The sequence below is a fragment of the Alligator mississippiensis genome, chromosome 2 (genome assembly GCF_030867095.1).
Source record: "Alligator mississippiensis isolate rAllMis1 chromosome 2, rAllMis1, whole genome shotgun sequence".
NCBI lineage: Eukaryota > Metazoa > Chordata > Crocodylia > Alligatoridae > Alligator > Alligator mississippiensis.
The window spans coordinates 137,193,956-137,218,111 of record NC_081825.1 but is presented as its reverse complement, the minus strand read 5'-3'; the positions used below and the strand labels follow the sequence as shown (position 1 = coordinate 137,218,111).

At 40.0% G+C, this 24,156-nt stretch overlaps 1 protein-coding gene across 12 annotated transcripts in view; it reads left to right on the top strand.

Moving 5' to 3' along the window:
- Positions 1-24,156, top strand: part of ADGRL3 (adhesion G protein-coupled receptor L3) — a 904,177-nt gene that overhangs the window by 858,431 nt on the left and 21,590 nt on the right. For 10 of the 12 annotated variants that reach the window (XM_059722204.1, XM_059722203.1, XM_059722197.1 and 7 more), the window contains one exon: positions 14,865-17,184. The exons of 1 other annotated variant lie outside the window; for it this stretch is intronic. In XM_059722204.1, coding sequence (XP_059578187.1) covers positions 14,865-15,664 — 800 coding nt within the window. In that variant the 3' untranslated portion in view covers positions 15,665-17,184. Of the gene's footprint in view, positions 1-8,768; positions 9,445-14,864; positions 17,185-24,156 lie in introns of those variants that run through there. One more of the 12 variants, XM_059722209.1, reaches the window with a different exon arrangement.

Sequence of the window (24,156 nt, the reverse complement as noted above, 5' to 3'; positions counted from 1 at the left end):
AAGTTAATTTAAAGGCCTTCAGCACTGCTTTGTCAGCCAGCTGTCAGCTAGAAGTTATTTGAATTGTGTTCCTGAATGATATAGTCTAGGCTCGACTGACATCCACCTGTCATCTTCCCTTTCATTCTTTGCTTTCATTTAGTGTGTTTAAAAGTATACCTGTACTTAATGGATTTGCAGTCCTCTGTTAAATGCATCACATTGAACTCTTCCAAAATTATTTCTTCATTCAATGTCCTTCTACATCAAGGACCAATTGCTGTCTAACAAAGGGGAAAAAAGGTACAATTTATGTTTCATATAGCAGCTAAAATGATATCATCTTTCATATGCACGTAAAGTAGATAAACTTAGCGATCTAAATCCTTTATGCATGGTTGTAATTAGAAGAATGACTATTTAAAAAGTGGCATCTTGGGATTTGATATTTTTTTTCTCCTGTGATGGCTTCTGTATCAGATCTGCTGAGTTTTACAAGTCAAAAAGTTGAACTTCCAGTCCTGCTGCCTATGATGTGAAAATCAAGCTGTGTGTTCTCCTTGCCTCTTAAATCTTCACCATTAATAGGGACATTCGGAACATAAGCTCACAGTTTCACTGATAATGTAAAAAACCTTCCTCACTGCTTTGTGGATATGTTGGATCTGCATTGCTAACTGTGGTCCAGCTTGTTTTCTTCTGTGAAATAAGCAGGTATGACTTTCAGTCCAGGAAGTACATATGTTGAGTGGAGCCAAGTTGAGTACTGTGAGAAAAAGGACTATGACTATTTTGGTGATAGCAGGAATTCATTTGGAATTTGTTGGCTCTTCTTTCTATAAGTTTATTTTTAGCGTATTTTCTAGCAGGTGATTTTGCAAATGGCCCTTTTAGCCACACCACCAAATATAAACAGAATATTTGTGAAAAGTGAGTTTCAAGTCATATTTTTTTTAAGATTCTTTCTGGAAACCTGATTCTAATGAACATTCAGGGTCAAAAGTCGCCTGAGCCTCAACAGTTCACCATGCTAGCATGGGCCATAGAAGAATGATGATGGCAGGCCCGCATCTGTCCACTTTTGATTCCCAAGCTCAAATGACTAGATTTACAGCAGACCATGGTCAATTGTTGGTGTGAATGTGGAGTGAAACTTGAAGTCATGGCTCTGAACACATAATACTGGATTGTAAGTATTTTGCCGCCCCACCCAATATTTCTGGCATTACTTGTGAAATAATACTCCATCATTGAAGTGATGCTATAAAAAACTAATGGGACTATTCCCACTGCCAGGGACTGGTCACCATGATTATATCTAAGGGTATCTATGGCCAGGTCTACACAAGTTTTCCTGAGACAAGGTGCCGCAAAGCAAGGGCCTGGAGGCTTGGGGCAAATGTACACAAAACAAGAATTGTCCAAGAAGAAAATACTTTGTCCAGGAGGACCTCACTCTGAATTGAAACCAGGGTGGCTGGGTCAGGTGACTCAAACTTTAATTTTTCTCTACAGGTACATGGGTTTTCCCAGGATATCCCATTTGTGTCTGTCATCTTAATGAGGCCTTACATGTTACACTTGTTGAATACATTATTCATGATAAATTACTCACCTGACTGTAGTCTTTAGAAAAGGATTGCTGTGTTCACAGGGTACTTCCCTGCCCATAATGACAGGGAATATCCACCTGGAGCTAGGTCCACATCAGAAATCTGGAACTGAAAAATCCTGAACTTCAGACTTGAAATCTAAACCTAAATCTAGATTCATATTGGACTGAACATAATTCCACTTATGAATGGTTTATTGAAATGTAAATCAGAGTGTTGCGGTTAACAGCGTTTGCCTGTTTGCAAAGGCAGATCCAGGATTTTGTGAAGGAGGGTACAGGAGCAGTGGTTGTCCTTACTGGCAGATCTCTTCCCCTCCCCTTTCTTCCCCCTCCCTCATGTCCCCTCCTGCTTTAACCCCCTGCTCATCACTGTCCTGGTCCCCACTGTCCCCAGTTGATGCATGGGAAGTGGGGGAAGGATTTAAAGCTGTTCTTGCCCCCCACTGAAGCTGGGCTGCACATGGAGCTAGGCTTGGTCAGAAACAGCAGCAGCAACAGTGGCAACAGGGGTGGGTTCTCTTCCCCTTTCCCTGCTCCCAGGCTAGCAGGGAACAGCCAGGGGGACAAGGTAGGGAGGAGGAACCTGCCTGCTGCTGCCGTTGTTCCCAGATGAGCCTGCTCCTCCTGTAGCCCAGATAGAGTGAGCAGGAGTGGCTCTGGAGACTGCCCCTGCCCTTGCCCCTGGGGCAGCTAGGGATAGGGGCACAGTGGTGGGTGGTTGGGGGAGGGAGAGGGGAGGTGATGCTGAGCATGAAGAGGAACAGGGTGGGGGTCTTACCCAATTCAGGGACTTCAAAAAAGTCAGCTTTTCCTGTGGCAGCATTAACTGAGAGGAGGATGTATCTGTACCACTCCATCCCTTCTGGATGCACCTCTGTCTGTACATTATTTTCTTCAGAATTACCATATTTTCTGTGTATAGGATTTACCCCCTAAAAGGGTAAAATGGCAAGGAACTGGGTTTTTTTAAATAAATGTGATGGAATTTTGATCTTCTTTTATTACAGTCATTCCAATTATTTTTTGTTACACATCTTTTGGGGGTAATTTAGACTGCCTTTTGGGGACAGGTTGAGAGGAGGGACATGTTTTGTATGCTAGAAAATGTGATAGTTTTTGCATGTTGTATGTGATAATAGTATTATTCTTTAGCTACTGGACCTGTTTTTTGTTAGGTTCAACTGGCTAGAGGAGGACACTTCAGAGGATGTCAGCAAGGCTCCCTTGATTTTTGGGGGACATTTATGTGCCACTCAGAGTGCAGACAACATGTTGAATAGGCAACTTGAATTCATGTAGAGTTTCTTTTTAACTAATATTACAGTCAAAGAGGTGGTGGTCAGGCACCATAACTAAGGAAACAAAAACTAAGTTTGCTGAATAGAAGGATAGTCCAGGAAGCTGACAAGGGAGAGCCGTTTGATCTTAAAGACTATCCCTAAACTCTAGTTAAGTACAAAAGAGGCAAGGCCATATCTTCAGCTAGTGTCAGGCTGCAGTCCCCTGGTGAAGCTAAGAAGCAGGCCATAATTGGATAAAAGAAGAACAAATGACCAACACATGCTTCTCTCTGTACATATCAGGCAGCCTGCCAAAGACAAGTCAGACAGATACAAATGCACGTACTGATGGAAGCCCCTCACACACAGAGTCAGTCCAGAGCAGTCTACTTGTGCACAAGGCTTATCTCCTTCTGCTCTTAAACTTGGCTGATACATAGGGTGACCGAATGTCCTGCTTAACCAGGACAGTCCTGGATTTCAGAGGCTGGTCTTGGCCAGCTGTTGGGAATTATAATGGGCATCCCAGAAATGCAGGGGCATGGGGTGCAGTCCAGCCGCTCCACCAACCTGTAAGAGCATGGGGGGCTGGGTAGAGGGAAACGGCAGTATCCCGGATTTCCCAGATGATGTCATGGATTTCTGGGATTTCCATTTGGTCAATCTACTGATGCACCTTGCTGCTCACCAGCAACTTTCAGACCTACACTTCCCAAACCTTATTGCTTCCATCGGTTCCTCCACACTTTGATGTCATATCACATTCTGCTCTCTGTTGCCATAATGTCTCTCATACCCTGTTGCTAACCAATCTGGTTTGTCACATTGTTTCAATGGAGGCCAGTAATACTGTTTTTACTAGCTACCCATCTACTTAATCTTTTTTCTTTTTTTTCTTTTCTTTTTTTTTTTTTTCCTCATAGCCAGTTGTTACCAAGGAGTTGGAGTCTTACAGAAACTCTTGATATTTTTAGCAACCATGCCATTTAGATCACATTTCCTATATTTGGCTTTGCTCATTACTTATTACCAAGGACATTTTCATGTAGGCAGGATTGTTGTTTGCTAGCTCACCTGCTCTTGCTGCTCACTCTTCCTCTGAAGTCCTAATCCTCTGTTTCTAATAGCCCTGTTGGTTGCTATGGTGATGATATCATGTCACAAAGAAAGCAGGATGATAATTTGAAAATATGCCAGGTGTCAGGGTTGGTTTTTTTTTTTTCCCCCACTGACCCTCACTTCAAAAAAGAGAGCACGATCTTGGACTTTATTTATTTATTTTTTTAATTAAAGCTTTAAATATAGGCAGTTCAGAACCTGACTGCCGTTCTCCCCTCTCAGGTATCTCTCCAGGGCCGTGAAAACTATGCCTGTTTTGTTGATTAAGAGGTAAGCTCTGGCAGGCAAAGTTATGGGCTGTGTCGAAGCTACTTAATAATACTATTGTGAGTTATGCTCTTTTCATGTTAATTTTTCTATTTGCTGTGACCCTTGTTTTTGCGTTTTTTTTAAACGAAGGAAGGTCTTTGATCGCAGCCAATGTTTAAAGCAGCAAAAAGCAGGTGCAAAATCTAAGGAGCATCTAGATCCCAAATCTGAATTTGTTACACTGTAAATCCAGAAGAAGCCTCCTAACTTTAGGGGAGCTATTATGGTTTTACATCACTCTGCCCAACCCTGGGATTTAGCTTTTGATCCTGAAACAATCTAAGTTTAATAGATATGTCCTTAGTAATGAAGACTGAAAGAAGAGAAAGGTAGAAAATAAGATGCTCTGTTTTTTCTTAGTACATATATACACGTGATGTACAGAGCCAGTTTCTACCATTTCAGGATTGAGTAATCCTTTTACTGCAACAAAACTATTCACAAAGTAAGTTGTTATTCACTGATAGTAAGGCTTGAAGGTCTGACCCATGTATATATGAAATATATCCATCCCTCTCCAATTCCCATGATTTACATCACAGTTCAGGTGTTTATTTAAATTAAAAGCTGTCAGTGGATCCATAATGCATACAGCCCATTAGAACCTGGCTTGTTATGAATTGCTTGCTTTACATTGCACCATGCTTTTTTTTTTTTCCCTGGAATATCAATAATGCAATAAATTTCAGAGATTGGTACCATTTGCTAGGTAGCCTAATGTTTTATGATTAAGAGGCAGAGCCCAGGACCCATTGGGCAAACACCATTACCGACATATCACCTTTACAATCCATGCCAGTGTTGGCATGCATGCAGCTGGTCTTGGCAGAGGGCCCAGTTTGCTGAGGCTGACTATGTTTCGTCATTGCCAGGGAGGTTCATTCTGAGGTTGGAGAGCTATATCAGTGGAAAAGTCTGTGGATAACCTGTACTGCATTTGGAAATGCTCTGCTGCAGAAGTTCTGGAGAAAGAGAGGGAGGGAGAGGGAAGGAAAGATAAGATTGTTCAATTAGACAGAAAGACAGATTTCAGTCTTTAGGTTTCTCAATCCAGCCCCTTTCACAGGCATTAAATCTGCTATAAGGAAATGCAACCTATGACCCCCCAAAATCTGTCTATTGGAATAAGACATTTCTAATTTATCTTTTCTTGAGGTCTAATTGGACAAGAGTAGCCCAAATGCATGCAGGAAGTCACTTTAAAAGTTTTGGTTATGATTAGCTCTGGCTGTTCTTGTTATCCGTATGAACACCCACTTCCTTTTTACATGTTCCTAACTGATTATGCCCTGACTCATTCAAAACTTAAGTAAAATCAGGAGCAGCTTCACTGACATCAATAGATCACATTAGTATAAAACTTGTGTGAAAATAGAAGCAGGCCTCAAATCTCTCCTACTAGATGCACATCAGATGGATAGATCCAGACACTACTTGCAATACAGCATTGACTCATTGGTCTGTTACTTATGCTTTATTTCTCCTAGTTAAGCAATCATGCAGTCATTTCTTACAGGAGACAAAACTGTTTCCTTATTCCCAACCCCAGCTCATCTTCTTTTACATCAATGTAGCCAAAAATATCAGGTGAAGGAATATTTATTTTTTTTCAAGCTCTGTGGGTGTCTAGGAACAGATCTGAAATGCAGTCCTATTACCATAGCACCACTTTGATTTTTTCTATGGACAATGGACAATTTTTTTTCAAAGGACAGTGTTATCTACTAATGCCATGTGCCTTTATGGGAGAAGCTTGCTGAAAGAGGCTAGGAGCCAGATTCTTCTCAACCTTGCCACTATGCAAATGTGAAATAACTCCACTGTAAGCCATTAGGAGTCATAACAGTGTATGAATGATGTAGGAATGCGTTGTGTAGGTTGGAGACAGCTTTGTAGGGCTTCCATTACTGCTTTTCAGTGGTTATTTATCAAGTGTTCAGCCAACAGGGTATTTTTACAGTGCTTTCTCCTATAGGGACTTTATGTGGAGTGGTTATGCTTGACTTATATGTGCTTATTAATGAGGAAAGTAATCAGAGTGTTAAACATAGGGGTGGGGTGCCTGATTTTCCCTAGGATATGCAAGGAATGATACACCGTACATCTCAAGAATTGCCTCATACATGCAAGACAAGCCAAAAGTAGCAATGTAGAGCAGAGCCTTGGCTTTCCACTGTCCCCATCCTGACCAGTAAAGAGGTCATGCTACACTCTAGATAGTGCTTCCTGTTGAGTGGTACCATTCTGCGTGCCAAGTGCAGTTTGAAAAGAGCATGGGGCCATGAAAGAGCCTGTGCTAAATTGGAGGCATCAGTTTGGAGAAATATTTCGGCTCTTTGGAACACACTACAAAATCAGCTCCATCCAAAAGCGACTTCAAGATTTGTGGTCACCCATCAGGGGCACAGCAGCAACACCAGGGTAACACAGAGCTCCCTACCTTACTTTAGCCATGCCCAAGCTCTTACTTGCCCCTGTTTTCATCTGGATAACTATTTTACATATGTATGTTATTCGTGCCCCTTTTCTTCTGCATGTTTTCTTATTTTATTTCCTTTTGCTGTTAATTGGGTTTTGACTTCCCGTCCTCCCTGCCCCATCACTCCTCTCACCAGGTGAATTCATGTCACTGTAATTGGAGGTATCCCTTGGTAACTCCTATGCATGATTTGAGCCCTGCAGGAACTGAGGCTGCTTCCTGTGTTGGGCATCACCATGGAAGTAGATAGGGGAGAAGAATGGCATGGGAGCAGCCAACTAATGAAGCCTTTGCAGCGTGTTTGCAAAGAGTGGCTGCAGAATAGGGATCATTGCATTTCCCTCCTCTTTCCACCCTCTTGCATCCTCCTCCTGGCTTCATCTACCCCCCAGCCCCTGAGGGGCTTTTGGCCTGGTGGGGAAGTGTCCCCTAACACTTGAATCCACCACTTATTTTATCCCTCTGACAGCCACAGAGAAAATTGCTTCCCACTCCTGCCCCTAGCTTGAGGACTGATCCTAGGTAACTATGGTAGGATCTTCATTGGATATTGACTGTGTCTTCATTATTAATTTGTGGTCTTCTCCCTTTTACCACTACCTTCTCAGGGTCTTGCCAATCTGCTGTCTCCACCCACACACACACATGCATGGTACCAACCACTTCCATAGTTCCAAACCTACCTTGAGAAGTGGCATTTAATGCTTCTGACCTGCTGCAAATCAGCTAGGGGTGGAGGGAGTAATGTATTGCTTACAAGGGCTGGCTGTCACCCCACACAAAACAAGGTAGGTCTTTCCCGATATGGGCTGAGCTGCTCTGGTCCTGCAGAACAAGAGGCCAGAAGCTCAGCATCACAGAGAATTGCATTGTATACAGATCTGAATACTGGCCACTCAGCTGTGGCTTGTATGATCCTGAAAGATAGGAAAGAAAGATGTTGTGTGTGAAAAATTGTGTGGGCTGAGGAAAGGGAGAACCACCAAGTGTGACTGTCCAAATGGTCTGCACTTGTTCAGTCTGTACAAACTGGCAAGAGCTGTGATGCCCTCACTTTCTGTGGCAGATCCAAGTCAGCTTTGCTGCACATTGTGATGTTAATAAGTAGTTGCAAAACGCAGTGCATAAAACTGCATCCCCTCACCCCGCATTGTTAATCCCTGAATCAGAGTTCTCAAAAAAAAGAGCCCTGAATCTTCAGAGGGCTTTCATTTTCCATCTTTCCCTTATGTTTATACATGTTCCAAGAGACCAATAAATAATCCTGAGTCCATACTGAGAGCTGAATGTATTGTTTCATGTTAGTCATTATTATTTCATTCATTTGGCACTTTCTGGAGAGTTTTTCCCATTGTGTAGACTGTCACTTCCTTTTATTTATTTGTAGCAAGCATGTGAGCGTATCCTTGCTTACCCACTGAGCGACTGGGGAACCACCATAAATAGAGCTTATCAGCTTCCCAATCCATTTTCTTTCACATCGACTTGGATTTGTGCATTGTCAGTAACATCTGTGCTGCTTTAGTGGCCTATAAGTTTTCAAGTCTAATTAGCTGGCTGCTTGTAATCAGGACTATTTTGACTGTTGTCATTCTGAATGTTCTTTTTTCCTTTTTTTTATGCCACATTTGCCTGATTGACCTTTTTTTCTCTGTCTTTCTATCGGGCTGCTCCAGGAGCCATGGCTAATCATCTTATAACCAATGCTCTGCTTCGTCCTCATGGCACTAACAACCCTTATAATACATTGCTCGGGGAATCGGCGGTCTATAACAACCCTTCTGTCAGCATGTACAACACACAAGGTGTGCTGGAGTTTCTCTCTAATTTTTCTAGTGAGAATTCCATTTTATGTGGCTTCTTTAGGCCCATTTCTTTCTTTTTTTTCTTCATTTTTCCTCCCTTTGTTTTTTGAAACTGGGCACAAAAAAAAAAAAAAAAAATCCTCCCTTCCTTTCATCTTAGTACCTTTTTCCATTCTCCATAGGCTTTCTCCACAAATGACCCAAATCACTTGGATAGAGACTCATCAGATCCATCAAGACATACGTGGTGGTTTCAATTTTGTTTGGTTTTGTACTGTTTTAGTCTTCAGTATGTATATTGTTGGCATATCCATCACTGTTGTCAGTGCATTTCTTTGTTATGTCATTCATATTAGAAACAGAAGCACCTTCAAGGTAAGTGAGGCCAAAATGGCCTTTGACACCAAAGATGCTATTGCTATTGGAATAGCATATGGAAAAATAAATTGTCAATAGCTCATCAATGTGTCTGTCTACAGCTACATAGGGGGAAGAAGGACTTTTGGATTTAGACCAAGAAATCTAAGTTAGTTCCAAAGATTTTTATATTTTTAGAGGGCCGTGATAAATGTATAGACACTAAAGTCAATGCATTCTACAACTGACCTTAAAGACCAGAAAAATGCACAGAACTGGAGACTCTCTCTGTTACCCTTAAATATGGAAGTAAATACAGTCAGTTGTACAAAGAGTCCACTACAAAAATTGTTCCTTTACAACTAATATGTATGTCTTCTTTGTTTACTTTGGTTGAATTAATGGACCATGTCTGTAAATTAATGTCATGATACTTTTGTTATAAACAAACAGTTCTAGATACAAATGACATTGGGAATAAATCTGGAATTTGAATCTTGACCCTTTGTCTCTGTTCAGTTTGGTGATTCTTTTTTTTTTTTCCAAGTGCAACTGAATCATTATAGGGTAACTGCTTTCAAACCCAACCATTTTCTAAAATGTCCACTTTTGTTATTTGTACCACTTCCAATTAGGATAACCTACTGCAGTAAGAGTTCTCCAAGGAAGGTTTATAAATAATGATGATAATTCAAGCAGTATAATCATGCTGTAATATACAGCAGTGCATTATTTACAATAGAAATAGATACTGAATTGTATCACTAGGGTATTTTAATTCATACCAAAAAAGGAAATCATCCAGACTTGACCTTTTATGTTCATAAATCTCTTAAACTATGCTAACTTTTTGCAATAAATTAGATTTCACTAATTCTTTTTAAAAGGACCAGTGCTAAGCAGAAATTGTTCTGAATTTTAAGAGGTTCAGTATATCGCAAATGTTGAAACAAGACTTGATCATCTGTACAGTTTTTGGCATATAAATACCTATGTTTTCTTGCTGCAGAAGTAATAAACTATTCAGATTGTCACTGTTTAAAAAGGTACCTTATGCTTTAAGATTAACATAATTTTGTGTGTGTTTTTGAAACTGGGAAGGAAGTTTAAAATTGGATGATAGAAGGTAATGTTGAGTTAGCATTTCGATTAAGTTAAACCGTGGTTTTCAGGGTTGCATGTTCCTGTACAAATGTGCTCTGGTGGAAATGTCAGAAAATTTTTTTTTTTTAGAAAGTGCCTTACATTTTTTAATGTGTTTTTCTAATTTCCCATAAGAAGCTCCTTTGTATCTTTACTACCCAGTGGAGGTGGGGTGGGGGGTAGAGTCAGGGACCCAAATGTTTGTAAATATGCCAAGTACAGAGCTGGTTAGGCTTCATTTGTGCTGACTAAAGGAGAATGGGACCAGTACTGTTCCATTTAAACCATTGGAGTTTTGCCATTGACTTCAGAAGGAGCAGAATCAGACATACTGCTTGAAGAGTTCATTAATATCCATAAAAATATCACAGAAAATAAGGTATTGTAGCCATCGCTTTCCAAAGTACATATTGTGAATGGGGATTAACTACTTCATAGTTTGATATACTGTATGTCCCTATGAACATTCAAGAGCCCCTGTAAGAAGCTAACCTCAGCAGACATGGATTTACACCAAAGGACTTATTAAATCCTTGATTTATAAGCATACAGACCCAACAGCAATTGAATGAGTTATTTTAATTGGGTTGATAACTCATTAGAAATAACTGCTTGGTATCACTGAAGCATGGCATTTTTTCAATGCCTGTATCACAGGCAGTGGGCTTTCCTATATGTTATCTATTGCCATGTCTTGGGGTTTGTCTTGACTAGGATCTAACAGCACGTGATCCAAACACATTAGCTAAAATAGTCTCACACGACACACACACATTCTGCAAGTCTAACATAGATAAGGGAATGGTTCCTTGCACTTTGTTCTGAAGCTTCTGGCTGGTCAAAGGCAGGATCCTGGATAAAATGGACCTTAGGTTTGATCCACTCTGGATATTCCTGTGTTCTCGTGCTTGGATTTAACTAGTGATACAGGTAACATGGTGGCTACCTTGTCTGCACTCGACTTTTATGATGTATTAGTTTGTACATTCTAGAAAAATGTTTTTAAAACCCTAGTCAAGACAAGCCTTTTGGATTTGGTATTTCCAGGGAAGAGAATCCCTGCTGTTGCTTTCACTTGCAAAAGCAGAGCTGAGCACTAAGGGCAAGAATCTGCTTTTTCAAGTATTTGACTATAGTACAAGTTGGGTGTGAATTACTCGTGACTGCACACCCTAGAGCTCCCATGCTGTACTCTGTACAGAGCCACAGCTTTGGGTGAATTTAGGAGCCTGCTACTAGATTCTGAAGTCCCTTGGAAACAAGGGAAATACCCTTTGGATCAGGACTTAAAAATTAAAACCCAGTCAGGCCCATTGTGACAAAGGAAAAAGTTCATGACTCCTTCCATGGAACAGGAGTTTGGCCAAGAAAGATTAAACAAGATGCTAGTTGAGAAATCCAAGGGCTCACTGAGCCCAACAGGTATTCAAGGAGTTGCCAAACTGCTGACATTTGGAACGGACAGATCTGTGTTCACTGGGTAGAATGAAGGATTGATTCCAGTCTTGGCCGCTTGGATAAGTGATGGATTTTTTTACAATTGCTTTCATTGAAGGTAATTTTAAGAGAAGATGGAAATAACATAACCAGCTATGTTTAAGTGACACTGTGCCACAAACCAATACAAACTGGGAAATTGAAAGTGAACAATGACACATTATCCACATCTTTGGCTGTTTCTTTTATTTCCTGTCTCCCAGAGTAGCTTCAATGAGAAATGCCATAATTGGATCTACTACCTTTTCTTATAATTGTTTGAAAAGTACATGTAATTGTCATGTGTTTGGTTAAAAAAAAAAAGGAAAAACAAATGCCGCCTTACAAAATTTATAAATTGCCAGCAGCCCCATGATGATCAAAATCACTAAAAAAGCAGTGTGGCAAAAGACGGAGGACAAAACATTGTAGCAAGGAAACGGATTTCAATTGCAACTGCCAGGGTTATTATAACTAACAGTAAGTAAAGACATTCATTTTAAAACTATAGAAATAACATTGCTGAGGTCTGTCTCTTTAAACATAGCACTTACCAACTTAAAGATTTCTGGACATTTTTTCTTGGTTTGTGTAGCACCCTGAACATTTATAACAATATTGGGAAAAAGTTTCAAAAGTGATTTATTAAAAAAAAAATAGTGTATTTACTGTTGTGCTTAATTTTTTCTGTCTAAAATGTCAATATTTTTTATCTCAAATAAACCATGTAACAGATTCATGTATTCTGGGCAGTGAAAATTATTTCCGTTAACTCTTTTTTCTGCATATCATCAATTTGCTTTTTACTCATGTTCCTCCTACTGTCGCTGTAAGCTTACTTGTTGTTTTTTCTTTCCTTTTCTTCATGCTGTCGTTTAGAGCCCTACAGAGAGACAAGTATGGGAGTAAAGCTAAACATTGCATATCAAATGTAATTTTTTTTAGTTCACTTTTATTGCATCACATATAGATGATGTAGTTTATAAAAAAAAAAGAAGTTCATTTCTCACAACTTTAAAATCAAAAGAGTAAAACTCATGGATTTATATGTATATGTATATGTGTTTGTGTGTGTATATATATAAATCCCTGTGTGTGTGTGTGTGTGTGTGTATACATAAACACACATGCACACATACACAGAATAGATGCTTTTATTGTCTATTTCTTTTTTTGTGTGTCTTTTACCCAACATAATTCCTAAGTCTCATATAACTGTGTGTGCGAGTTAAATTGTTTCTAATTTAAACATTTTTATTTGCAAAGTTGTAACCTTTTTTTTGTTTTATATGGCATATTTCATTGTGGAACCAACTCTATTTCCAATGCGATGCATCCACTTTATTTTCCTACAGAATCTTCCAGCCTCCAATTCTGTGCATTGGCAGCAGAAATAACCATCAGTGTCTCAATGCATAAGTTTCCCAGCCATGACCATCAAACAGACACTATAGTAACAATCACTCATGACATAGTCCCTTTAAAATATTTGCTTTTTATTTTTCCTTAAACATTGTGGATTGTTTACCCAGACCTTCCAACATGAAAATAAATGGCTTTTGGTCTATGTCTGTGATGGCTAGTTTATTTTATGCATAGCTTTCTGTTTTGTTTGGAAATCGACAGTATGCATCAGAAATCCAAAAGAGGGGTGACATATTCAGGACATTTCAGTCAAAGAAAGAACAAAGTCAGCAGTAGCTCTTTCCAAGCTTCAGCAGCCTTGCTACAAATATTGCATCACAGATATAGACGAATCCATATTTTCAGCAGGTACACTAGCAGTGTACTAAGGTTTTTTTTTTTCTCTTGTTGATGTGAATGACCATTAATCTTTTTTGTCAATAAACAGCTGCTCTAACGCACCGCTGCTTGTTCAGGGTTGTCTACTGTGTGGGACAACATCTGAATACTTTGAGAAATTAAATGGAAAAATTTCATGCATTCTCATGTTTGTGCTCATTCATTGGGTTTCAGAGGCCAATAAGAAAACCATGGCACTTTAACATCCCAGGAACCAGTCTCTCCTCTCATCTACCCTGGTTTTACTCCATTGGTTTCAAAGCAGCTATCCCCCATCTTCACTAGTGTAAGCAAATAAGGAATCAAAGCCAGGTTTTTATTTATGGTGTTAACACACTTATGGAAATTTATATAATTAATTAGTGCAATCATTTCAACATGACCAGTTTATCCCCAACAGTCATGTGCCTTGTTTCTATGGTATATTCCTTTTGCAATTCAGAAAGAGAGAGATATTTTTAAAAAAGACAGGCAAAGTGTTAACCAAGTGATCATGCTAATGGGAGGTATCCCATGCCCCCACTTACGAAAATCCACTCCTTATAGTCTACAGTACTGTAACAGGCACAGTATGTACTGTAGTTTGAACACAGCTACGTGGTTTAGAAAAGGACGCAGAAAACATTTTTGAAAGAATCAGGAATATCCACACATCTATGTCCCAATAATCTCCAGGACATGACTGTATTATAACATTTGGTAATACCCATCCATGCTGGATGGCATTGTGCAAAGCATTTGGTCATGCCTATGTGACAGAAGATATACAGCATCTAATTTCTTTGGAAATATAATTTAAAAGTAGAAAGTGATTTTTCTTTTTAAATCACAGCCATTCAAGCTGGAACAAATTCTGCCTTTAAACTGTGTACATGCAATCTCATTGCTTCTAGTAGCATCTGTAGGTGAAAGGGAGGACATTTTTTCCCGTGTATCACCTTAATTTACTAAATGGCTTCCTGTGCTTTGGGAATGATATTGATATTTTGTAAATACAAATCCTCAGTTGGTCTGCATTTTCATAGTTGCATTGACGTCCATTATACCAGCCAAGGATCTGCCCTGTAGATTTTTTTGATTTTTTTTTAGTTCTAAGACAACATGTAAAACAAGCCAATATGTCCTTGGGGAGCAGCTTTGTGTAACACCAGTAGAAGGTGTTTGCAAGAGAGGAGGGGGCATTCTTTCTGACACCCTGCTTCCAAAATAAGTACAATGCACAATGCTCGATATCTTTTTCAGTGGAGAAAAGCTTAATTTTATTAGCTAGTGCTCTTGTTCCCTATTGAAGTATTTTAGGTCCCTTTATTTATCCCACAGTGATACTCCTGCTATCAAACCCCAATTTTTATGTGTTTGGTTATTTATTTTTACATGGCTACTGGGTAGCATAGCAACACAATAAAGTGTTACCGTGTAGAAAAAGTGTTTTGGCTGTGCAAGTCCTGCGTGAGTGTCCTGTTTGTACAAGTCACCCTCTCTTGTGTAATGTTTTTCAGAGGGGCTTCTGAACAATGCCAGGGATACAAGTGTCATGGATACTCTACCACTGAATGGTAACCACGGCAACAGCTACAGCATTGCCAGCGGCGAGTACCTGAGCAACTGTGTGCAACTCATTGACCGTGGATATAACCACAACGAGACTGCCCTAGAGAAAAAGATCCTGAAGGAACTCACTTCCAACTACATCCCTTCCTACCTGAACAACCATGAGCGCTCCAGTGAACAGAACAGGAACCTGATGAACAAACTCGTCAACAACATTGGCAGTGGGAGCGAGGATGACGCCATCGTCCTCGATGATGCCACCTCCTTCAACCATGAGGAGAGCCTGGGCCTGGAACTCATCCACGAGGAGTCGGACGCCCCCTTGCTGCCGCCAAGAGTTTATTCTGCAGAGAACCACCAGCCTCACCACTATACCAGGAGACGGATCCCCCAAGACAACAGTGAGAGCTTTTTCCCATTGCTAACAAACGAGCACACAGAAGACCTCCAGTCACCCAACAGGGATTCTCTTTACACCAGTATGCCTGCACTGGCTGGCATGCCTGCCACAGAGAGCGTTACCACCAGCACCCAGACCGATCCCCCCCCAGCCAAAAGTGGTGATGCCGACGATGTTTACTACAAAAGCATGCCAAATCTAGGCTCCAGAAACCACGTCCATCAGCTGCACACTTACTATCAGCTAGGTCGAGGCAGCAGTGATGGTTTTATAGTCCCACCAAACAAAGACGGGACTCCTCCGGAAGGAAGTTCTAAAGGACCCACTCACTTGGTCACTAGTCTATAGAAGATTAAGGAAAAATTAAACAAACGCCCCTCCGTAACACCTGGTTTACTGTTCTGAGTTAATACAAGCAGTGGTAATATTGTGTGTACTCCTAAATCTTCATGCTGTTCTAAAAAGCAAACAAACTCAGACTTTTTTTACTGGAATTTTTAGGCCAGCCCAGAGAGAGAACAAGAACCGCTGAAGTTCCCACCCACTCTTCTCTTCTTCCTCAGACAGACTTCATTATGTTAATGAAAGAGATATGACAGATAACGGCACACTTTGTGGCCTTCTCAAGTTATGATGTGTTTGTTTAAACATCCTTGATGCTAAGTTGCTATTATTACCGTGGACCTGATTTTAAAAGAAAGAAAGGCCAAATCATGCATTTGCAACTAGTAGCGATGATGCATCTAGGTGGGAGTGCTGCACAAAACAAAAAGCAAACAACAAAATAGCAAAACTGTTTATTATGAGTCTGTATCACATCATGGTTTTCGGTCACTCACAACTCGGTTTAACTGCAGCGCACTTAGCTGTGGGAGCAAACAAAAGATCTAATGAAATGGAAGGGAATTCTAGAATTGTATGCTAAAGGCATATTTTATGTTTTGCTGTATTAACTGATGATAAAAACTAATGGCAGAAAAAAATGGAACAATTTCTATGTAATGTACAGATACTAGCATTGCACATATAGTCTGCTTTCTGTTCCTCCAGAACTGGCGTCCCTGTTCATGTAGTGGAAAAAAAAAAAAAGATTTTTTTCTGTTGTGCTGGTCTTGCAAGTTTGTCTACCAGTAGGAGCAAGGTTTTTCATAAGTCCTTTTTTTGCCATTATTTTTTTCCTTTAAAAAAAGAAATCACTGGGCAAAAACAAAGGTCACTTTCTAAGGATCATTTTTAGTAATGCGATCGCAAGTTCTTTTGAACCAATGGATTTTTTTTCTCTCACTGTATATCTTTCTTCGATTGGTGTATTGCCAACAGAACTCTCTCTGATTAGAGCAGGACAAACTTTATGTTTACAGTGCACAACTGAATAATAATAATAATAATAAAATAATAATACTATGAAACATTTGGCAAGCAGTCCCTCAGCCAGGCAGTAGGTATGGTTCTAGAAGCCAGGAGATCTTTTATAGGCATAGTGGGGCTTCTGCACGTGAAAGGATATACCCCTGTAGGAGTTAAGAGTCTTCACAGCTCAGTCTGGTCCCCAATCTAGGCATTTGTACTGCAGTGGTTAAAAGGAGAATTGACTCATAGCAAGAATTTAAAAACAAACTATTTTGAAGTGATAAAAAACAAAAGAAAATTTTCTGTTCCATTATTTTCCTAACAGGAAATTTATTTATTTGACAGGATTTTAAGTAATGTAGGCTTTCCAGAAGTAAATTAGCAGCACAGATTATAATTTTTTTTTTAATTTATGATCCATTTTGTATGGTCTCAAAGTTGAATGACCTCATTACTAATATTTGTTGTAAAAGTGAAACTTGTTTGCCAACCAATAAACAACTGATTAAGATTTAGAAGACACAGTCTGTGTGTACCGTACAACTGAGCTTTCTCTTCATTTCTCTCTCCCTTGCTATCCTCAATATAAAAATTGTTATTACTTTAGGGTACAAGTGAGCAATGGTAACAAAAAGAACCCCTAGCCAAATAATTTAAGCACGAGCATTGTGACTGACTCAGGATCTAGGAAATGAGGTTAGTTGTATTGGTTTTGAGGCAGGGATGAAGTGGATCTCCTTTTAGCAGGTTACTGTAGGCTCCTATAGGTCTGTATAGACCTCCTGCATCTACTACTAGCCTGTGACATGAAAAGGATCTAAGGAAGGTGGTCCATGTGTTGTACTTGCTTGTCATTGTAATGACTATTCTGTATTTTGGGTACTTTGGTTCTTCTGAGATTAAAAGCAGCTGGCTCATGGCAAGGAGTAAAGCAAGCCCACTATAGGCCTCCCCTGTCATTGCTTGTAGTCTTTTCAGTTTAATGTTCTGAACCAATGTGAAATGAGTTATCTGAAAAGGAACTGTTAGCCTTTTCTGGGTCTTCTCTGGTCATGCTCATCTTCAGCCATTTTCCAAGAGACCCCCAGTTTCCATAAGAAGCCCAATAAACCCTCCATGCATTTTGCTTAAAAGATATTTCTTGATTACCGTCCTCCTTTTCCCCTCCCAGTTTGGGATGTCTCCTTTATTTGTATAGTTTGCAGGTGTGTTTTTAAACCAAACTCTCCTCCTACTCATCTTGTGGTTAATTTCTGGATAGAGAAAAATTATAGAACTTTCCCAAAGGATTAATGGACAGACTAGAAAAAACAACAACATAGAACAGAAAGCCTGTCAGCAAAAATAACTGCACTCAGGACATACTCTGTACTGAATATAAAGCATCTCAGATGCTAACTCTTACATCTGTCTCTTGAGGTCTGATACTGCTTCTGTACAAGTCAGTGGCAAAACTCCCATTAACTTCAGTAAGAGCCAAATGTCCTCAAATGGGCTGGTGATGCTTACAGTAAAAGATGACTACCTTATGTTGGAGAATAAATGCGTTAGCTACATGGTTCTTGACACTGGACCACATTTTGATATTTTTACACTGAATAATACTGGATATTCCTTGAGTAGTGCTACTGAAGGCAACAAGGCTTGTTGTAGAATTAAGTACTACCTAACAGGAGGATTTAATGGTGTTAGAAACCCAAAACTATACAACAGTGTACAGTTTACCTGGGGGGGAAGGGGGAGAGAGGGAGGGCACAGCACTTCTTCAGATCTGAACTGTGTTCTGAAAGGAACCTCATTTTCTGTGTGCACAAAGTAACTGCATAAAGCTGAATGCAGTTTTACATTTTAGACAAGAACAAAGAAAGATTCTATTCAATAACCAGGGGGTTGAGAACAAATTGTCTTTGTAGCCCAATGAGAGAAAACTAAAACTCACTGTTTGTACTCCTTGTCTTGAGGCTGCCATTCACATGCCCTAAAACATGTTGTCTCCACACCTTCAATGTTTTATTAATCTTTTCAGTGTCACTGTGATGGACATCACCAGCACCATGTTGATTTATGCATGCAAAGAGAAAGGTAACTTCAAAGCCTCCATTGGCATAGCTAGCGCAGGAAGTTAAATGGACACTGCCAATAATCTGTAATATGTGAATACATTTTTGGAAAGGACAAAAATCTCCCACTGCATCAGGCTCAAAAAATACTTTTAGAGGGAGGTGGCAGACTTAAACTCGTTCAGTGGGTAAGATCCATCACAGTAAATGTTTTCTTAATAAGGGTCCAGTGGTTGATAACGACAGTATCTACCAGGGTGCCTAATATTGTACAAGAGAGTATATATGGTTGATACATTGGTGAATAAATGTATCCTAGTGAAATATTATATCCTTGCGATGCTGGCAAGGTCTTTTTCTCCCATCTTTATTCATTCAACTTCCCATGTATGCTTTTAATGCATTGATTGGTCAACCTTGTTCCCTTCTGCCCTCTAGCTGTTTTTTAGCTCTTCTGTTTGTTAACTCACAGTGTCCCCTCTATCTTTTCTTGGGTGGTTGTAAAAGACGGTCTTCATTTTAAAACCGTTAATCTCGATCTGATGTGATCCTGGCATTCCAGTACTTCATTGGTAATAGTACCACTTATAGATACTGGAAAGATGGAATGACAAAAGTAAGGAGAGTTGCATTATATTAATACTAATTGCAGTCATTCAATACTTTTTAAAGTCTCTGCCATGTCATTTTGTTTTCTTCCCTTTATTTAAGGTCCCATAGTCCACTGAAAATATGGGCACTAGCAAGCAGAAATTACTGAATTGTAAGCGATAGCCACAGTACAAATGTAGCCTTGTGTCAATAGATGTTCATTTTATGTGAAATACAGTAAGTTGATGTCTTTCAAGTACCCCACAATATGTGAAATTCAATTTTGAGCAAGTTCATGAATTGTGTCCTTGAGGCTAACTCTTTCTGTGAATTACAGGGAGAAATACAGAGCTTTCAAGCTATTTCCCAGTGTGCCAACCAGAATATTTCTAATACTAAAAGCATATTCTGAAAGAATGGCAGATACAAGGGACTGCAGCTTGCATTGAAGGGAGCATGCATGAGACAGGAGGGAGTAGCCAAGAGCTGGCAGTGCTGTCATTATGGTTTGAATTAGTTTCCATTTTAAGAGGTACATCATTTTTCTGAATCAGAAAAGGTCCGGGGTTGCTGTTTGGCCTTTACGAGAAAGATTTTTTTTCCCCATGTGTTCTTGAAAAATCATTTGCTTTTTGGATTTGTGGGTGAAAAGGAGTGGGGGGAGAGGCATACATCTTTCCTATCTAAAACTATGCTAGTTGCACTTAAAAAAAAAATCAGAGCCATAACCAAAATAACTTAATGCTCACAATTAGTAAATGAAGATATGCTACTTTTTTTTGGAAACTGTAGTCTAATTACCAACATTTTGAGGGTTATTGGCTGCTCTGCAGCTTTTCAAAATGAGGCTACTTAAGTGCTTAATTTGGGCATTCTTTTTTTGAAAACTGGTTCTTGACCCTCTCCCACTTTCTTTGCTGGGAATGGGAGAAGAAAGAAAAGCAATATCTTATGAGCTTAGCTGTACCTTTGAGCAAAAGGTGACATGCTACATGTCATTAGGAGTGGCCTTGGGAGAAGAGTGTTTTGTCTCAAAGATCCTGTTTTCCTCTTGCTTCTTATAATTTGCTACTGGTTTGAGTCTACTGGCCTATACCTTAGGGAACAAACCACAACTCCACACATCTCCCATCCTTCTTTTGTGATGGGCAAGAAGCTGACAGGCAGCATTTACTCATTCTTACTCATGCCCTAAACAACTACTGCAATAGTTCAGTAGGCATTTACCAAAAGCCCAGAGGTTTAATGAAGCCTCAATTCCTATAGGGAATCTTTTCTGTTCATTTTTTTCTTTTCAGCCTGATAAGCATAAAGGCCACTGCAGCTGCATGTCACTTTAGGATGTTTTTGAAAGTTTCCCTGAAACGCACACAAAGCAAAATGCTTCCAAAGAAAAGTGCACTCTGATGCACAGTGGTGGCAGGGCAGGGGGAAAGCAGCTCAAGTAGCTGTAGTTGCAGTCTAAACCACCCCATGTGTTCTGGACTCATAAAATCTCTTTCATCATTGCAAGGAAACAGCTGTCATCTTATATGCTGGTATGCTTCTACTGTCCTGTCAACCCAGTCAAGCCCTGGTGTATGCCATTATGGATGAGACAGAAAACACCATGAGTTACAAAGTGCATGAAGTTCTTACTCTTCTCCCAATGGAACAGAATTTCCCAAATAGTGCAGTGGGCAGGAGATACCATCAGCACTGAGATCAGAGTATGGACTCCTCAGTGTAAAGGTGGGGAATGGCGGGGAGATGCATACAATGACCCATCCTCCAGAGCAAGTAGGCATAAGGCCTATCTTCAGGGATCATCCTATCATGAGCAGCCTACCTGTTTTAACTGAAGGCTTCTTGTTTCAAATTCATGCTGACTGAGTTGATTTTCACCTCCTTAGCAAGTGCCATTTAACTCAACACTGACATTTTCTTTAATAGAACTCGAATGACTGCAGCACTGATGCTGCACCGACCAATACAGATCCAGAGGCAGGTTAATGTAGCCATGGGGCACTTATGTTGCTGTGTTATACACATGACTGGTTAGATATAACTATGTCTTGTTTCCTACTAACAAGTCAGCACTCCTCTCTTTGCAGTCTGGGCTGGAGGGTGGCAGTAATGCCAGTTCACTCCTTTTCACAGCATTAGAAGATCTTTGAGCTGTCTCCCGAGTGAGATCCAATTGCTTTGGCTTCCAGGTAGCTGTCAGAGGTCAGCGGTAAGCAGCAGTACTGTAGTAACAACTCCCTTCCACCCCTTGCCTACTGTTGAGTCACAACAAGACCATGCCCCTTAGAAGAAGCTAGTTGAGGGTTGGTATATAAGCATGATTCTGCTTAGTCTACGCCACCAAGGGAATCTCTAAAAAGAATTCCTAAAGTGCTTTCTGGTGATCCAAAGCAGGAGGTCTACAGCAGAGGAGAGTGTAATATACCTCTAAATTTAATATGTAGGGAGTCTATCTATGTAAAAAGCATACATCATCAAGCATATTAAATATGTAGCTTTGGCCCATTCAACATGGTTACTGGAACTCAGTTGGCATGTCTTGGCCTTGTGAAAACCAAGTTAGAAAAACCTTTCTGACCATGAAAACTTAATTTAGCAATCAAATGATATCTGCAGAAGGAATGGGCAGGGCTGTATCATTCTCTCTCTCACACAAAGAGAGAGAGAGAACAGAGTACACAGAACACAAGCCCTGCAGATTTCACAGGCATCAAAAATAAAGAGGTACAATAGCTCCCTAGAGGTCTGATTATTGAGATCATAAGCTTGGAGTACAGTTGCTTCCTGTGTCCTTTCTCCACAAAAAAAAAAAAAAAAAAAAAAGAAAAAGAAAGAAAAGAAAAGAAAACCAGAAAGGGGAAAGGTTCAGGTTTATTTTTAGCTGTCCCCAGCATTTAGCCTGCCTTTATGTTAATTTTGTTTAATGAATATTTTTAAATTTAAATATTCAGTGCTCATGAACATTATATAAATGTCCTGCAGTCCCAGTTTCTCTTTTAATAAAATTCAGAACACCCTGCAGCACAACACTGAAACCAGATAAAAATCTTTGATTAACTAAACAAGAGAAGCCTATTTCATCTGTATTATTGGTTGACACTTTGATGTGGATATTAGCAGAGACACTTTGGCTGATAGTTTTGTGTTTGAGGAACATTCTGACTAATCACTGTATGTCACACCAAAGCTTGGACATGGTGCAGCAGATTCAGTAAAAGCAGGTGTTTGTGGGTCAAAATAAGTAGGTTTGCATAGTTTGGGAACAGTCAATGGCCCAGATCATTAAGAGGCCTAACAAGCAGTGAAATGAATGGTGCCTGATTAGTCTGTAGACTTGTGGGTATTAACTGCTGCACTGCTAGGAACTGGGTAAAACCAAAAGCCTTCACAGCATATTATATACACCTACTGCTATTGTGAGTGCTACGTGTGTGGGATGCCTTGTAAGCATCCTTACAGGATTGGGAGCAGGGCAGTTACTTTCAAATGGCTCTGTGTAACTGTGTCATACAGAAAGGGCAAAAATCAGTGGAAGCAATTTAGTGCTATGGTCAGCAAAGGCGTTCTCTATCAGGCACAAGCATTGCTCAGTGGATATATATTTTTTTATTTGCAGGACAATGAAAAATTGGAATTATACACAGAATGTTAACAGTTCACTGTCAGGTGCTTTCACAAAGATTAGACAGACCTCCCCCTGCCTACCCAATACCAGCTGAGATCCTATCTTTTCTTTTTTCATGTCCTTGTGATAAGGTAGTGAACACAATTCACAGATTTGTTGAAATCTGACAGGCTAGGCCATGAACACTTGTGCTATGGCCTCAAACTTGGAACCTCTGGACTGTCCATTGTGCGCTTTAGCACCCATGCTACTCCAGCCTCTTACAGCTTAGGTGCTAAGAGACAAAGGGCATTTATACATGTGCTCCGGAGTAGGGTGTGGGGGGCTTTAATTAGAGTGGCTCTGAGAGAGATTGAAAAAGCTTTAGTTAAAGTGCCCTGCCACCATTTTTCAGCATGGGGACTCTCATACACTTGATGCTGGAGTCTGTTGGAGCATGGTAATTACCACACTCCAGTTGACTCAATTAATCAAGTCTGATCCAATGTGCTGTAATTACAGCACTTCAGAGCAGCCTCACTGCATGTGTATAGGTGCTCAAATTTTGTTTTTCTGATTTTTTTTTTTTTTTTGGTCAGTATTCATTAGACAAATGTTGGTTGCGTAGTTGTTTCAGATACAGTGGGACAGATTATCCTGAATCATTTCTGTTCCTCTCTTTGTTGTGTGTCCATGTAATTCACATCTGCCATTATCAGGGCCACTAGTTGATGTCTCTTGTGCTTTAAAAATTGTGCACACTTCCAGAGTCATGTCTTTTTTTAAGCAGGAATTCAGGATTATCCAATAGGATTCATTATGATGGGTTGTAGAGCTCTGTAGACCCTATGTAAAAATGAAAATACTTTGAATGATTAGCTGCTGAGGCCAGTTGTTATTAAATACTCATATTGCAAAACAAACAGGAGCCCTTCCCACAGAGCAGTACCTTTTGGTACTAGGCACTGTGGGTTTTAGTTGCTTGAAAGAGTCTCTCTTAAAATCCTGTCTTCCTAGTGTGTTGTATTTATTTGTGGCTGACTAGCTCAATATTCATCCATAAAGACAGTATAGATGCAGGGGAATCACCTCAGAAGAGGCATTTACTCAGGAAACAGAGATTCACCATAGCATCTTCCATGCAATCCTTGTATCAGCAGCCAGTGCCAGGTACCAGGTCTGAGGAGAGAAAGGGCATAATTCCAGTTGCTGTAATTTGGGCAGCCAGC